We start from the raw sequence: 17500 nt of genomic DNA on the forward strand, positions 1-17500 counted from the left end.
TCTATCTATCTATCTATCTATCTATCTATCTATCTATCTATCTATCTATCTGACTGCATTTCTAGGAGTAGGAAGGTTAGTCCAATCTATCTATCCATCTATATCTAATTTAATCCCCCCCCCCACCCCCACACACACATACTTTTTAGATCCCAAAGAGCGTGTTTATTATACTAATACCATAATGCAGTGTTTCAGACGGGGGCCACGGGGGCTACCCTATAATGGAACGAAGATCTCGTAAAAAACAATCATAACAATAACATGAATGACAAAGAGGCCCGGGCAAAAGGGGCTTGGATATTTAGGCTGTAGAGACAGGCAAAAGCGCCGGTCCCTGCTGGTGCAAACTCATAAATCACATGCATGGTGACAAGCCCGGCAGCCTATAAACAATAATACATACAAAGGGCCGGTTCTATCATTGTTGCTGGTCGGGATAGTAATAGCGATATGGAGGTTGGTCATACTGTTAGTCGTTTCTTGGTAAAAATGTGTGTGTGTGTGGGGGGGGGGGGGGGGGGGGATAGTGGTGGTGGTCATTGAAAAGTTGTTTTTAATTATTAATCATCACCATCATCATCATCATCAACAACAACATTCTACCACAATGGAGAAAAAGATGTTTGTGACTGGCTTCCGACAGTTCCTCTATTAACAGGATTTGACATATTATGCATGCACCAAACAATTAGTTATTGTTAACCTGTTTTTGGGGTCCTTTTTTATTTTTATTTTCTTGGCGGGATAATGGTGGGGTGATTGTCATATTTCAAATTGTGTTTGTTTGTTTGTTTGTTTGTGTTTGAGTTAATTGCCATAAAGATTCCAACATTTCAAGAACACAATTTAGAAGAGAAAAAGAAATAAGAGAAAAGACTTTAAGTTAAAGAGGTCATCTGTCCTTTCAGAGCCACCAATGTTCAAGGAAAGTCTTGTCAATCGCTCTGAGAGGGGCTCAATGCTAAGACTGTACAGATATTATATCCAATAATCTTCCACCTCCACTGACCGGCACAGTCAATAGTGTCGATGAAGAAAGAAAGAAAAAAAGATTTTTTATTATATATGTATCTGGACTGGACGGGCCTTTTTCCGTGGTGCAAGAGATCGGGGTACAAAAGAAGACTTGAGTGTGTTGATGATCAAAGAACCAACCAACCTACTGGTGGGTGTGATAGGAGTGGCCTATTATTCCATGCTATGTGAATGTGTGTGTAGCGAAGTCGGGAATCGTCTTCAAACCAATGTCTGATCTGCATGCCCATCCGCTAATAAAAACTTACTCTTTTTTGTTTGTTTGTTTGTTTTGTTTTGCTTTGTTGCAATTGTTGTTTTGTGATGTATGTGTGTGTGTGTGTGTGTGCGTGCGCGTGCGTGCGCGTGTTTTTGTGTGTGTGAGAGAGAGAGAGTGTGTGTCTGAGTGTGTTTTGTTTTGTTTTGTTTTTGTTTTTTTCCGAGAAAACATTGCTTTAGATATGAATGGTTTAAGATGTCTAAATCTGTCAAAAGGTACCAAAGACCCATTAAAATATAAGTCATAAAAACAATATACGGGTGGGGAGTGTGTGTGTGTGTGTGTGGGGGGGGGGGGGGGCAACTTTATCTATCAACCGATATTAGAAAAAGTTTCATGGCTAAAACTTTGAAAAAAGTGTTTTACAATCAGTGTGCGACGGGTGTTAAGACGTCTTATTATTGTACCACAGAAAAGGTTTTAAAAAATTCCTTGCGAAGGACCTCAGCAATAGGTTGACTTTTTCTTTTTCTTTGATCTGCTCAAAACTTTTGATTCATAGATAGAATGCTCCTTTAAACTTTTATTTTCCCCGTTCAATGTACGAATTTGATGCTGCGCCAAAAATGTCGTTTTCATAATAATAAGTAGGCTACCCAATTCGAAGAATTATAGACAGAGATTATCTATATTTCATCGATTTCCCTGGGTTAAAAATTACAAGATAAGAAGAAAGAAAGAAGAAAAAAAATAGATATCATATCGGTGGTTTCGAACCCTGTAAAGGACAGAGAGAGAGAGAGAGAGAGAGAGAGAGAGAGAGAGAGAGAGAGAGAGAGAGGGGGGGGGGGAGAGGTATTAGTTTTCATTTACTTGTTCTTTGCTGTTATTTTTTCTTTGTTGTTTGGGGTTTATTGGTTTGTTGTTTTTTTTTTTTTCGTTTGTTTGATTTTTGTTTTGTTTGCTAGTTTTGTTTTGTGTGTGTGTTTTTTTTTTTTTAATTTTGGGTTTGCTCGTGCTTTAAATTCCATTTTTGGGGAGGGTCACAGAACAAGACCTTGGAGTTTTGTTAACAATTTAAAAAAAGATCATACCCCTTTCAATCATACTTAATTTAGAGAAAGGGAGGGGGAGAGAGAGAAAGAGAGGGAGAGAGAGAGAGAGAGAGAGAGAGAGAGAGAGAGAGAGAGAGAGAGAAAGGGCAAACGCAAAAAAAAAAAAAAAAATGAAAGACAGTGCAACATTTGATAGCCAGTTGTCACGCACGAGTGCATAATATTTCATAACCATTTAAAAAAAAAAAAACTGTACCCTGCTTTGCCCTGACCAGTAACATGCGTTATTGGATACATTTGAATAATTAATGGATTTCATCTGCTTTCTTTCCAAAAATAAAGAACAAGCAAGACGAAAAAAGGTATCATCACCATCCGTCATCATCATCACCATCATCATCAGTATTACTAGAATTAAAAGAATCTCAAGACACATTTTTACTGTATTTGTTTTTATTGACTCTATGAATCCTTGATTTGGCTATGAATTTTTTTTTTTTTCACTTAAAATTGATATTTATATTGTAAAGTGCCCAGAGCTTGTGTTTTACACGAGAATGAGCGCTATATAAATGTGTATTATTATTATTATTATTATTATTATTATTATTATTATTATTATTATTATTATTATTATTATTATTATTATTATTATTATTATTATTATTATTATTACCATCATCATCATTACCATCATCATCATTATCACCATCATCACCACCACCACCACCACCACCACCACCTAATAGAAAGGCACATTCCCAAATGTTGAAACAAACAAACAAACAAAAACAGTTAAAACCCTAACCATATACCATTGGTTCCAGAGTCGCATCTGAGTATAAAGTAAACGAAACTTTTTTTCAATGGGGACAATGCGTGTAATCACAAAGACACAGACGACGATAATACGACAACAACACATATTTAATAGCACAGCGCGCGAAGACGGTTCGGGTTCAGCCTGACTCGCATAGAGGTATGGCCTCAGTGGCCTTAATGATCCAGGCATGGCCCCAGACGTTCATAAACAGTAGGGGCGTATTATGAAGTAATCCGGCTTTGGCCGAGGACGACATCAAAGTGAGAGGTCAACCATGAAAGCGTCGACCGATGACCGGCAGCCTGTGATCAATGTCGGTTTAACAAAAAAAAAAAAAATGAATGATAAAAAGGAAGGAATGAAGAAAGAAAGAAAGAAAGAAAGAAAGAAAGAAAGAAAGAAAGAAAGAAAGAAAGAAAGAAAGAAAGGAGGGGAGAGAGGAAGGAGGGGAGAGAGGGAGGAAGGAAGAAAAAGGTAAGATCAAAAGGATAAAAAAGAAGAGAAAGGAGGAAGGGAGGGTGAAAGAGGCGGGGGGGGGGGGGGGGGGGGGGGGGGGGGAGGTGGAGAGGAGGGGAGGTGGAGATAGTAGATAGATAGATAGATAGATAGATAGATAGATTAGATAGATAGATAGATAGATAGATAGATAGATAGATAGATAGATGATAGATAGATAGACAGATAGATAGATAGATAGATAGATAGATAGATAGATAGATAGATAGATAGATGGCTCGCCCATGCTGAAGAGGACGAAGACAAAGAAGAGGACAACGACAAGTCTAGTGGGGACAGGGGGAGGGGCGATGAGAGGAATGCTAAAATGAGGGGACAAATTATAATATTATGCAGGTATGTAAGTAGGCTCTTGACACCCTTGACTGCCCACTGCCCACTTCACAAGGAAAGACGAGTGCTACCTACTCGGTCGGCAGAGGAAGAAGGGTCAACAACTTCCAATGTTTTTTTTTATCGCAAGTCGAAAATGACAATTATTATTACGGGCGCTTAAAAATAACCCAAATAGTGTTGAAAGCGCCATTAAACACCTAAAAACAAAAAACATAACAAAAAAAACAATTATTATTATTTTCAATTTCCCCAAATTGATCTTAAACTACACTGCCGTACTCTGAAGAAAAAAAATATATATATAAAAAAAATTTTGGCCAGAAAACTCGTCCTTCAAATATCGAAGATTAAATGACCCTCATCACGCCAAAAACTCTCAAACTTCGTCTTATCTAAAACTTCGTAGAATAAATAAATAAACAAATAATTAAATGAATAAATAATTTTTAAAAAAATAAGAATCAAATCTTCATTGACCCCTTATGTAATATTTCTACTATTTGTAACTTTTTGTAAAGATTAGAATAGACCAATGGGTCAATAAATTAAATATTAAAACATATTTAATATTCACTGATTTGCCGGTAATTCTGTGCTCGATGATAAAAATTAAACATAGGCTTTACAGAATGTTGACAGCCAACCCTATTTCTCTTTAAAGAATAGATATAATATTATTATTTGAATATATCAAGAGAGTTTAAAACGTCATCAAGTTTTGTGTTATTTCAGTTTTATTATTATTTGTTCTTGTTGTTGAATTTTTTTTTGGTTTGTTTGGATGTTTGTTGTTGCTTTTCTTTTGTTTATTTATTTTTGTTTTTGTTGGGTTGTTTTTTGTTTGTTTTTGTTTTTTTCGTCTTTGTTTTGTCATTTGTTACTTTTTTAAACATTGTTTTGGGGCGAGATAAATATTTCAAATAATAAGCAGAACCTTACCTGTGCCGTGTATCGTGTACATTGTTACAGTCATGTAATCCTAGAGAATTGCTACGACCACCACCAATGTTGGTGTTGGTGATGGTGTTGCTGTTGCCGCCAAGGCTACTGCTACTACTACTGCTGCTACCACTATTGCTAGCATCACCACAACCTTTGGTGAAGCTATTGGCAGGATACTCGTTGTGTAATCCATTGACTGATATGAAATATTGCCACTTGAGACTGGGAAAATACTGAAGGTTACTGCGCCACACTGGAAATGGAAGAGACAAAATATTTAAGAAGTTAAAATAAGTGAATATATTATTATTATATAATATAAATATAATAAATATGCTTATTTATAGAAAAAGCGTGGCTCAGCGGTCTTTGTTTCGTACCCAAAAGGTACCGAGTTCTATCACCCACCACTGCGCTGTGTCGCCTTGAGCAAGTCACCTCGCCCTCGCTCAATTTGCGGCGCTGCACTGCGGCTGACGCCTGGATTATTCCAGTCTTCCCTTGGAATAGACCCTAGAGACAAATTTCCCCTATGGGATGAATAAGGAAAATTTTATTTTTATTTATTTATTTCATTTAATCCCACGGATTCACCATGATCAGTGAGCAAATTAACAGTATTTCACTAATACACCCAGCTTGTACAAAACCCTTATCCAGGTTATACAGGCGAGTACCTAGACCGATCGTAGGTTAAGGAGCGAAACTCATTCATACTTGAGTCGGTATCAGTCATACAGAACGTGAACTGACAGTCACGTGATTCTTCATTTGATACCCAATTGGGAATTGGGGTACGTGGTAAAGTTATACATATTTTTTTTTTCCGATCACTGCCTTTGAATTTGGAAGATCTATCTGAATTAAAATGACGTTTCATTCCACTTATCCTACGCGCGGGCGCGCGCGCACGCACACACGCACACACACACACACACACACACACAAAACCGTTACAAGCCATCACAAATCTATTGATTTTAAAGTCTTTCAAGCCGATTGCGACACATCCTAAATCTGCATAAAAACGAGCAGAAAAAAAAAACATCCACAAGTTCTCATGTTACATTAGGCAAAAAAAAAAAAAAAAACCCAATAATTACTTAGTCGCATCATGACCGTTGTTAGTTTATCTTTCTCTCACTCTTAGGTCATCCCTTACTCCTCAATTTTATTCAATTTTTTACTTATTTTTCGCCCTCCATTTCTCCAAACAACACAATATAAATCAAAAATGGATTATAAATATATAAGTAAACAAACAAAACAAAATAAATAAATATATAAATTTGAGCCATTATATAGCAGATTATCTATAAAACGTGCTCAAAGCGCCTTTCAAGGGGTCCTCCAACCAAAAGCAGGACAGGATGTCACGCATAAAAGATGGGAACTGGAATTTCACCACCGCCCTTCCACCACCTTCCTTCTTCATCTTGTTCTTCATCTTCTTCCACTCACTCTCCCTTCTTCTTTAATATCAGGCACGACGGGCGACATCAAAGGAAGCCCGGGAGTCTCACAAAGATGCACGTGCTGGCTGTGAGTAAACAACCGTCTATGAGAAATAAGCAAACACGCAGGGCACATCAATTGACGCTTGAAATCCGTATGACTCGGGGCCATGAAACACTACCCAACTCATATTATTTCAAAGGCTGATGAGGCATTCATCATGCCATGCATGTTCACCTTAAACCAGATGACTATTATTATTATTATTATTATTATTATTATTATTATTATTATTATTATTATTATTATTATTATTATTATTATTATTATTATTATTATTATTATTATTATTATAAATTACTGTAGTCGTTATTTATTGTTATTATTAATAATATTATCAATATTATCATCATCATCGTCGTCACCATCATCATCATCATCATCGTTACCGTTATAAACACCGTTATCAATACAATATAATTACTGTCATTATCATCATCATCATCATTATTATTATTATTATTATTATTATTATTATTATTATTATTATTATTATTATTATTATTATTATTATCATCATCATCATCATTATTATTACGACCGCCACCACTACCAACAGCCCTTTGATCCTAAATTGCTCACACTCAAACTACACGAGGTGAACTTTACAAAACGTATGCTTATCTGATGCTCAGTTTGTTCTAGCCCATTACTGGATGAGGGTAATACATAATAAATTGCGATTTTATTTTTATTTAATTTCAACGGTAATGATGGCGGGTCATCCTGCTTTGATAATTTGTCACAGGACGTGTATTATTTGAAATTCAGATGAATTATGATTGAGTGCATGGCGGGCGTGATGTAGCATTTATTAATATAATATGATAATGCTTTCAAAATAACATAGAAGGAGCGAGAACTTGACGCCCCTGACTTAGCTCTTTGTTAATGTTTCTAGACAACCATTTTTAGGATAAGTTATTACTAAATTACACCAATCAGACCAGAAACGTTTAAGGTTACGCAGCGGTTTGTGTGTTGGTACGTTATATCCGGCTAGCGGATGTTGTGGGTATTTTAGCTAAACGCAGTGCATCAATAGAGGGCGGGGGGCGTTAAAAAAAAAACCAAAAAAAAAAAAAACACGACGATAAAACAGTTAAGACGGTTTTGCTAAATTGCCTGTAGATGATGTGAATTGTAAAATATAAAGTCCTTTCTGGACATAAAGCCAACGGAGCCGGAGATAATCTCGGTTTCTATAGGATTAAACGGGACAGTAAAATTGCTTGTTATCCTTTGGATGTAATGCAGGCCCGCCTTATTTCAAAGTAAGAACAAAATATTTAGTATATAAAAATGAATACAGAATAATTTATAAAATCTATGACAAGATTTAGTTTGGGCTGTAACTTTTTGTCGGCTGAAAACAAAACCGATATTAAGCAGTACATGACATGATAGGACATGGTCTAGTCCTGAGAGATTAGGACGAAGGGAGATGAACTCTCTCTCTCTCTCTTCTCTCTCTTCTCTCTCTCTCTCTCCCTCTTTCTCTCTCTCTCTCTCTCTCTCTCTCTCTTCTCTCTCTCCCTCTTTCTCTCTCTCTTTAACGACACCAATAAAGGAATAACAGTATTGCTGACCAGCTAAAGGAATGCCTTTGTACCGAATGAACGGCTTTCCTCGATTTTCTTCCCATTTTGTGAGAGGTTTTGTGCTTGGCAGCCGTTGGTTAAAGCGAGAAAAGTTATTAACAGTGTCTGTCCTGTTTGCTTTTTGATTGTTCCCGGAAAGAAAAATGACGAAGGGTCTGAGGGGCACTCTACAGAACTACCTTGATTCTTCGCAACACGTGGACATAAACTAGACGAAGACGGAGGGCATATATAATCTAAGGACTGCGTTGTGTGGTTGTGTGTGTTTGTGTGTGTGTGTGAGAGAGAGAGAGAGAGATGGGGGGGGGGGGTGTGAGAAAGAGAGATGGAGCGAGAGAGAGAGAGATGGGGGGGTTGTGAGAGAAAGAGAGATGGAGCGAGAGAGAGAGAGAGAGAGAAAGAGAGATGGAGCGAGAGAGAGAGAGAGAGAGAGAGAGAGAGAGAGAGAGAGAGAGAGAGAGAGAGAGAGAAAAGTATAGTATAGTTCATTTCTAAAGCGTCAAATGCCGAAAAAAAGAAGTGTGTTAGTTTGTGCGTGTGTATGCGTGCGCGCGCGCCTTGCATAAGGATGAATAAATAGTCTGCAAAAGTAAAGAAAAATTGATAAATTTTGTGATATTTTCGTGTCGTTAATTTTATCCATATTACACTTTAAGCATTCTTCGTTGTTTTTGTTTTGTTTATATATATATATATTTTTTTTTTTGGGGGGGGGGGGGGGGGGTAGGTTTTATGTTAGTTTTTTTTTTTTATTGTGTGTTTTTATTTTGTTGTTTTTTTTTATGCGGTCCATTGGTATAATTGGCATCTATACAACATAGGTAATATTGGAAGCAGATGGCGACTCTTTGGAAAATGGTGGGGAGAAGACGTCCTGAAAGTCGCTACGACAAATCCCGACTCTTTGACGTTTTATATGTATATATCATTACTAATGTAAAACGAACATGACGGAAAACAATAAAAACCCTCATCAAGACAATTCACAACATCAATAAAAAAAATAAATAAATAAAAATTTGTTGGAAGTTTTCAACAATACATCCCAGGTTTGAATAGTAAAGTAATATGACTCCGTCTCGGCAGCTTGAGAGCTAAGAACTTGTCATTTGTGGACATCAAACATAGGAGGAGATCGAGGCTGCAAGGTTCTCCTCACAAACACGCCAATAAAAAAATAAATAAATAAAACGCCCACCCCCACACATACAATTCTTTTTAACAAATCAAACACACACACACACACACACACACACACACACACACACACACACACAACGATTTACGGCCATGGATAGCGAGCGGCATTCTGTCATTCATTCAACATTCTATACTACGAAGAGACGAGCAAAGGCAACTCATGATTCACATTTTTACAAGTCCCAAAACAAGACAATAAAGCCCCCGAATCAGTTAAAGAAGACGGACTTAATAGCTCATGACTAGGGTAGACATAGATAATAATATTATGGATCTGTTCACATTTTGTCAGATGGATAGAAAAATAGTTAATAAAATTCACAGAGTTGAATGCAAAGCTCTTCTTCCCGTAGCTCGCTCCTTGTTCATCTCTAAGTATTAAATAATAATAATAATAATAAACGACGACGACGACGACGACGACGACGACGAGAGATAGATAGATGGATGGATGGATGGATGGATGGATGGATGGATGGATGGATATATAATATATATATATATATATATATATATAGAGAGAGAGAGAGAGAGAGAGAGGAGAGAGAGAGAGAGAGAGAGAGAGAGAGAGAGAGAGAGAGAGAGAGAGAGAGAGACTCTACAACCATACAACCAATAAACAGATTTTTTTTGTTGTTGTTGAAAACATGTACTGTATTATACTTTGTCTTACTCTGGGTGTATGCAAAAAAAGATGACCCCAGAAAAAAAATGCAAATAGGCGGAGGGGAAGGGGGTGGGGGGGGGGGGGGCAAGGCGAGGGGAGATATGAAACGTGAAAAGGAGGGGTAGGGAGAAAATGGAATGGGTATAATATACATAAAATGTAAATAAAAAGCCAGGACCAATCACATAGCACTCGGCAATACTGCTGTGCATCGACAACAAGCATTTTACCTATTTCCGGAAGAAATTGTATTACTTTGGGATACATATCAAATGACCTTTAAATTTTCAACAACAAAAATCATTAATCCTAAGACTTCTTTTCAGTTTGAATTTTTTTTTTTTTTTTTGAAAAGCTGAACGGACATCTTGATACATCAATATTTGAAATTTAAAAAAAAAAAAAAAAACCTGGCTGAAATGAAAATAAAAGACTTTGGTCAGTGTACGCCAGTCGGCAATAAGTAAGTAGTCACAACCTCTGTGGAAAGCATCAAGAGTTATCCATGCGTTCATTCGTAATGTCCATTTCCTCCCTGTCAGAGAGAGTTCGTTTGAGGAAAAAGGTGTTCGGAACAGAACCACATAAATACAATGTATTATAAACCACCTCTCTTTCTCTCTTTAAAAAAAAAAAATCTTCTCTTGTCTCTTTCTATTTATGCTTGAATCATCATTAGTATTACGAGTTTTCCAGTGTATTTTGATAAACATACAAACAAACAAAAAATGATCGTATTGTGAGATATGCGATTCTATCTCTTGAGGCAAAAAAAAAAAGGTCCTTGTGTTACATTTTACCTCGCGAGGTCCCAGGTTTGAGATTTTTTGCCAAGATGAAGGTCATTTAAATAGATCGATACTTGAAGGACGAGTTTTCTGGCCAATTTGTTAAACACGTGTCTTTCTGGAGTAGGACAGTTAACTGGTTAAATATGTTTTTTTCACCTTGAGCTATATATCAGGTTCTTATCAGACCACGAAAACTAAACCTATTCGGGACCGATGAAAGACTTCACCATGTGTAATAATAATAATAATAATAATAATAATAATAATAATAATAATAATAATAATAATAATAATAATAATAATAATAATAATAACAATAATAATAATAATAATAATAATAATAATAATAATAATAATAATAATAATAATAATAATAATAATAATAATAATAATAATAATAATAATAATAATAACAATAATAACAATAATAAATTGTCATTACTATTTTTTAAATTAATTTATATATAAAGGTTTCTGCATTTTCATGTTAGAATTTTGGATGAAAGTATGGGTAAAAATCTGAATTTGGGGCCAATTTCGGATCAAATAAAATCTCTATTTACACTGATTAACCTCTACAAGTGGCAGGTCTGAGTTAGGTATTAGCAGCAGCCCTCTACATGCTAGTGTTAGTTAGTATTTCCACGACGAGACTAGAGACTCTGAGAAATGACATGACAAGATCCTCTGGGTTTTAACAAGAAACCTCGTCCAAAAGCCGTGTGTATAACTTAGTTAAACATAGATGGCCCAGCAATTCGCACGTTGAATAAACATAATTCCTATTGAGATAATACGGGATGGAGAAATTCTACTGGTTCCCTTATTTTTCATGTTTCAGTACACAATACACGGAGCATTCGCTATACAGCCTCAAATTGACTAACATTTAATTTTAAGGTTTTTAAGGTTGTTACAATACTAGTAAATAATACCTATCGTAGAGCTTTCAACTTCAACTGAAGAAAATGTGTAATTTTGACTGAAAATAAAAAGGGTGTAATTTTGAACGTAATTGTTTTATTGTCCAAAACAAAGGCATTATTCATACAAAGATAAATCACTTTTTTATCTGGCGAAGATTCAATAATCCAGATCATTTCTCAGCATGTCGATACCCCATTCCGTGGAATTGGTGTGTTTTTCAAATATAAATCAAAATATTAGTTTATGTACAATAGGTCCTTTTTTTACAGGTTCAAATCCATATTTGATCCACATCTGATAAGGATTGCCCATTCCGTGAATTGTCTCAACAACAAATTGCTTACATCACTCTCAATACCTTGACGACAAAAAGGTATAATGAATGTACACTTTGATTTTAAAAAGCGTAATAATACGTCTTTTGGCGTATAGTTGGCAGCTCTGAAAGCGGCGGGTACAGGACGATGGTTCGTGCTATAATTCTGATATGGGTTATAAAGAGCATGACGATAATGACGACGATGATGACGATAAAGACAAGGACGACGACGATGATGATGATGATGATGACGATGATGATAATAATGATGATGATGATGATGATGATGATGATTAATAGTGTGTTTGCTTAACAAAGTTTTAGTCGGGAGGGGGGATATGAGTGGAAAAAGGAGATATAGAAGCAGCGAGATGAAGGAGAGAGGAGGGATATGTTTGAGAGAGAAAGAGAAATAGGGGGAGAGGGAGAGAGAGAGAGAGAGAGAGAGAGAGAGAGAGAGAGAGAGAGAGATATTCATAAAGCGCTGGAATAGCAGTGAGATGGTGATCGAGGGGGCCCTTTGTTTGCACAGACGGCGACCGTGCTCGCATGGGATAAAATTCGAAAATGGCCAGTGCATCCATGACAAACTTTTTTGACAAAGACAAATCCGGTACCTACTAGATTAGAATCCAATTGAAGTGACGTCAACATAATTTTCTTCCTCTCCCTCCCATTTTAAAAATTATTATTATCATTTTTTAAAAAATATTTTTTTCTTTTTTTGGTTGAGGTCGAAACTTAATAAGAATAAATGAGATGAAAATGGAGGAAGCAGGGTAATGTTTCATTCATACCATTTCAAAATCATAAGGTAGCCTTAGTAATTTAATTTCATCAGCTATCTTGTCGATGGACCTTCTGATCAGTCGTTCCATTTTATCTATTCCTACATTCGTATGCGTGGCAACTTCGCTGAACGAAATGCAGGACTCAAAACTTGTGAATTGACAAATCATAATATATATACCAGCATATCGCTGGTGAAGTAACATAATATCCAAGCATCCAAAACTGTTATCTCAATGAATCGATCAACTCGTCCATCCATTTGTTCCTCTCACAATCTGTCCGTCCATCCATCCATGTATTATCCATCTAGCCACCCTATCGATGCATCATCCATCCATCTACCATCCATCCAAAAATACTCCAATTGCCGATGCATCTTACCATCTATAGATTTAAGAAAATATCTACCCCATTTAGCCACGGATAGCTTTTAATGTCTCTTGTCATAAAATCGTCGTCTTCTTGCTGCGACAGAAGGGCGGGGGGGGGGGGAAGAAAACAAGACGATAAAATCTCACAGCATACAGAGTACGTATAATATTGTATATTGAAGAATGAATGAAGATCGGGACATATGTCAGATCTTGAAATAAAAACCTTATAATCGCAAAAATCACTTTCAAAGTTATAAATATTATATAGACAAATTAATAACCATACAGACAATAAGAGGTTTCAACTCCCTATCCGTCCCAAAATATAAGAAATTAGATACACGGCCTTTTGCATACCGCTCGCCTGAGAAACGAATTTAACACCAGTGGTGGGTATTGAGAAGAAGGGGGGGTGGGAGAGAGAGAGAGAGAGAGAGAGAGAGAGAGAGAGAGAGAGAGAGAGAGAGAGAGAGAGAGAGAGAGAGAGAGAGAGAGAGAGAGCTTAGAAGGTAGATTGAGAATAAGTCTGATACATTTCGCTTACATTTATTCCGTTTGCGATTGTGAGTTCCCCTTTCCCAATAATGCCAGGTTTTGTGGGGAATGGGCGATAAAATTGACGGGTTTTATTCCCCGGCTGAAGCGCCAGCTAGTCTGCTCAAATTTGGATTCTAAGAGTGAAGTCCCTGTGCAAATTGTCGAATTTTGCCATTTTTTTATCCTTTCCTATTTTTAAGTTCGTGAAAGCATTTTTTAAAAATGGATGAAAGTCACAATAACAACAACATTAAGCACTTATAGAATCTGATGTCTCGGTGTTAAAGCGCAATATAAGTTTTCAGTATTACAATACATATTAACAACAACATCAGTAACGACGAAAACGATAACAAATTTATAGATTAAAAAAAAAAGGAATAGGAACAGACCGCGGAGATCTATAAACAGACCTGTCACTCATATCAAACATAAATCTAAATATTTAATTTCAAAATCAGAATTTCAATAAGTTATGTATGAACACTTAATGAATTATTCCCCGTCTTATTTGCTGAATAGTGTTGAATTTAAATGCTTTTGAATAAATTAAAAGCAAGCATATATCGATTTTTTTAAAAAAGTAATTTTGGTAGAAATGATCTTTTACTCCTTTTCCTCTTCAATTTTTGGATTAAAATCCTGTAAGTGGAGTGAATATATCAAAAGTTGCCAAATAATAATAATGATAAGAAGAAAAAGGAGATGAAGAAGAAGAAGAAGAAGAAGAAGAAGAAGAAGAAGAAGAAGAAGAAGAGAAGAAAGAAGAAGAAGAAGAGAAGAAGAAGAAGAAGAAGAAGAAGAAGAAGAAGAAGAAGAAGAAGAAGAAGAAGAAGAAAAAGAAGAAGAAGAAGAAGAAGAAGAAGAAGAAGAAGAAGAAGAAGAAGAAGAAGAAGAAGAAGAAGAAGAAGAAGAAGAAGAAGAAGAAGAAGAAGAAGAAGAAGAAGAAGAAGAAGAAGAAGAAGAAGAAGAAGAAGAAGAAGAAGAAGAAGAAGAAGAAGAAGAAGAAGAAGAAGAAGAAGAAGAAGAAAGAAGAAGAAGAAGAAGAAGAAGAAGAAGAAGAAGAAGAAGAAGAAGAAGAAGAAGAAGAAGAAGAAAGAAGAAGAAGAAGAAGAAGAAGAAGAAGAAGAAGAGAAGAAGAAGAAGAAGAGAAGAAGAAGAAGAAGAAGAAGAAGAAGAAGAAAGAAGAAGAGAAGAAGAAGAAAAGGAAAGAAGAAGAAGAGAAGAAGAAGAAGAGAGTAGGCAAATGAAGAAAAATCAGGCAGCGCCATATAAACGGAGGTAGGGGTCTCTCTTTAAATGGGGAAAATCATCCGGTCCTCCCGATTTAAGAATGATGCACGATCATGTCTTTTTTGAAGACAGAACAAAAGTAAGCCACTTCATTTAACGAAAATGACAATGAGGGAAACTGAAAGGGTTTGACTTTGAATAGCTTATTATCATGACGATCGAATCGGGAAATTTGTCCGGGTGATGTAAGTTGATGAAAAAGTGGAATTCCATGCGAAGTCCAAAAGTGTTGAAGTAAGTGAATGATCATTATAATTGGAGTGACCCAAATGGCACGCAGGGCTTTAGTCTCTAGTTTGCTATGACGAAGGGTCATGGAAAAGGGATGATGAATGTACGTGAAGAGTGCCAGGACTTTAGTTTTTAGTTTTTCTTTACCTGCTCTTGTTGTTATTGATGTTGCTGCTGACGTTGTTGTTATTTGTTTATCTGCTTTGTTGCCAATCTTCTTCGGGGTCGTTTTGTGATAGTATTTTTTTTTTATTTTGGAAGGGGGGGGGGGGGGGTAAAGGAAACTGCGATATATGGGACTTATAAGCGCCTATGAGACGTAAGGTAATACTCTCTCTCTCTCTCTCTCTCTCTCTCTCTCTCTCTCTCTCTCTCTCTCTCTCTCTCTCTCTCTCTCTCTCTCTTTTCCCACCTCTTTAAAAATTCAAATCTTTCAGAAAGATAAACCAATGAAGCAACAAGCAGAGGTTGGCTTGCCTGGTCATGAGATTAGAATACATAAAATGGTGGGCCATAAAAATGATGAAAAACGCGGCACAAAGACGGAAGAAGTGAAATGATCCCATAAAAAATACTGCTGCGTCGTCTTTCACGAACTGGTGGACTGAGGGCTGACTACGTACACACGTATTATTATTATATACACGGACCGGTAGCGGTCAAAGCCGATATTCAACAAAACTCTGAACAAGAAAGCAGGACCTGACTAGAAGTTAGTCACTTGTTCCACTGTTCAGCATGCTTAGTGAGAAAGGTCAGCTCTGTCATGTTGTGACAAAACACGTCTTCTTTAAATTTGATCAGAAAACGTTAAAATCTAATATCGATTGATTAAAAATGGGCTTTAAGTTATCAAAACGTTTCAGACCTGAAACTAACCCTCATCTAATCAAAACCAGTTGAGGTTTATTTTAAAAGTTCGGTATTTCAAGATTTAAGTTTTCTAGCCAAAATGGAAGGAAAAAAATGGTGTTTTGTTAGAGTACGGTTGAGCTGCTGTTACTTGAACTGCTTTGATCGCTTAGAAAGACTCTTATTGCCTTTAAAAAAGATTGGTAATTTATTGGATTTTTTTTCTTTATACCACATTGAATGAAAGTGACAGAAAGGATTTTTTTTAAGTGAAGAAAAGAAGCGCGGGGGAGGGGGGGGGGGGGGGGGGGGGGAGTGAGGGAGGATGAGAGAAGAGAGAGAGAGAGAGAGAGAGAGAGAGAGGGGAGGGGATATTTTCAATAACGCTAGAATCAATTTGGATAAGAGGATACAAGGTTGGTGGATGTAGGTGTGGCATTTTGCCGGAGAAGAAAAAAAAACATCTTTTTTTTTTTAAATGTTGGCCAGAATAACTTAAAACTTCATCATGCAGCTGATGTATCATCGATATATGTAAAGTACAAGTTTTCTGGCCAAAATGAAAAAAAAATAAAATAAAGTGTTTATCTGTTGTCAATTGGGTTAAGGATGGAGGAAGAGAAGTGATCGTGAACTATGCGTTTGGAAAAGCAATAAAACCTTAAGTGGCGATGTGTTGTTGTTATGTGCCACACGTTACTATAGTTAAGTTGGTACGACCGATTAAAATAAATTATATTCATAGACAGGGGAGTCTGTAACAGAACAGCAAGAGAAGACACAAATACAAACGCAACCTCACAATAACACAAAGCCTTTATTTGTCGTTTTGACCACTGAATTTTACTTCAAAAAGCGACGAGTCCAGATAAACGCCAACATGAAATGTTCAAGATTCGATTGAACCCACTCGGTATTTTGCGAATCTGCCCATTAAAAAAAAAAGGGGGGGGGGGGGGTACAAAACACACTCAAACACACACACACACACAATACATACCTACACACAAGCACCTTTTTAAAGCAAAATAAAAACAACAAACAACCCAACAAAAACAAAAAACAAACAAACAAGCAAACAAAAAAAAAAAACTTTGCAATGTCAAAGGGCAGTAGCCGTAATCTGAAACGGGGGAAAAAACAGCTATTTAAAATTTTGGCCAGAAAACTCGTCCTTCAAATATCGATCGATTAAAATGACCCTCGTCTTGGCACTTCGCAAAGTCACAGGTTTGAGAGTTTGTTTTTGTTTTTGTTTTTTTGCTAAGACGAGGGTAATTTTTAATCGATCGATATTTGAAAGACAAATTTTCTGGCCAAAATTTTAAATAACATGTGCTTTTTCAGTACAGCTGAGTGTAGTTATGTTGTAGGCAGACAAAAACGAGGCAGTGACCAGGGGTTGGACAGGCCCTAGGTTGGCCTTAAGATGTACAAATTTATTGTTACCTTTCAGTAACTTCTTTGTATTGGATTAACTTTATAACATATC

The 17500-nt window shown here is 36.4% G+C and overlaps 1 protein-coding gene across 1 annotated transcript in view; it reads right to left on the reverse strand.

Annotated features, from left to right (window-relative positions):
- The window catches only part of LOC144962407 (VWFA and cache domain-containing protein 1-like), an 81739-nt gene that overhangs the window by 21951 nt on the left and 42288 nt on the right, over window positions 1-17500 (reverse strand). The window contains exon 5 of the mRNA XM_078895319.1: window positions 4907-5162. Within this exon, the coding sequence (XP_078751445.1) occupies window positions 4907-5162 (256 nt within the window). The remainder of the gene's footprint in view (window positions 1-4906; window positions 5163-17500) is intronic.

Source organism: Berghia stephanieae, chromosome 1, assembly GCF_034508935.2.
Source record: "Berghia stephanieae isolate SIO BIC M18660-M18661 chromosome 1, UCSD_Bste_1.3, whole genome shotgun sequence".
Lineage (NCBI taxonomy): Eukaryota > Metazoa > Mollusca > Gastropoda > Nudibranchia > Aeolidiidae > Berghia > Berghia stephanieae.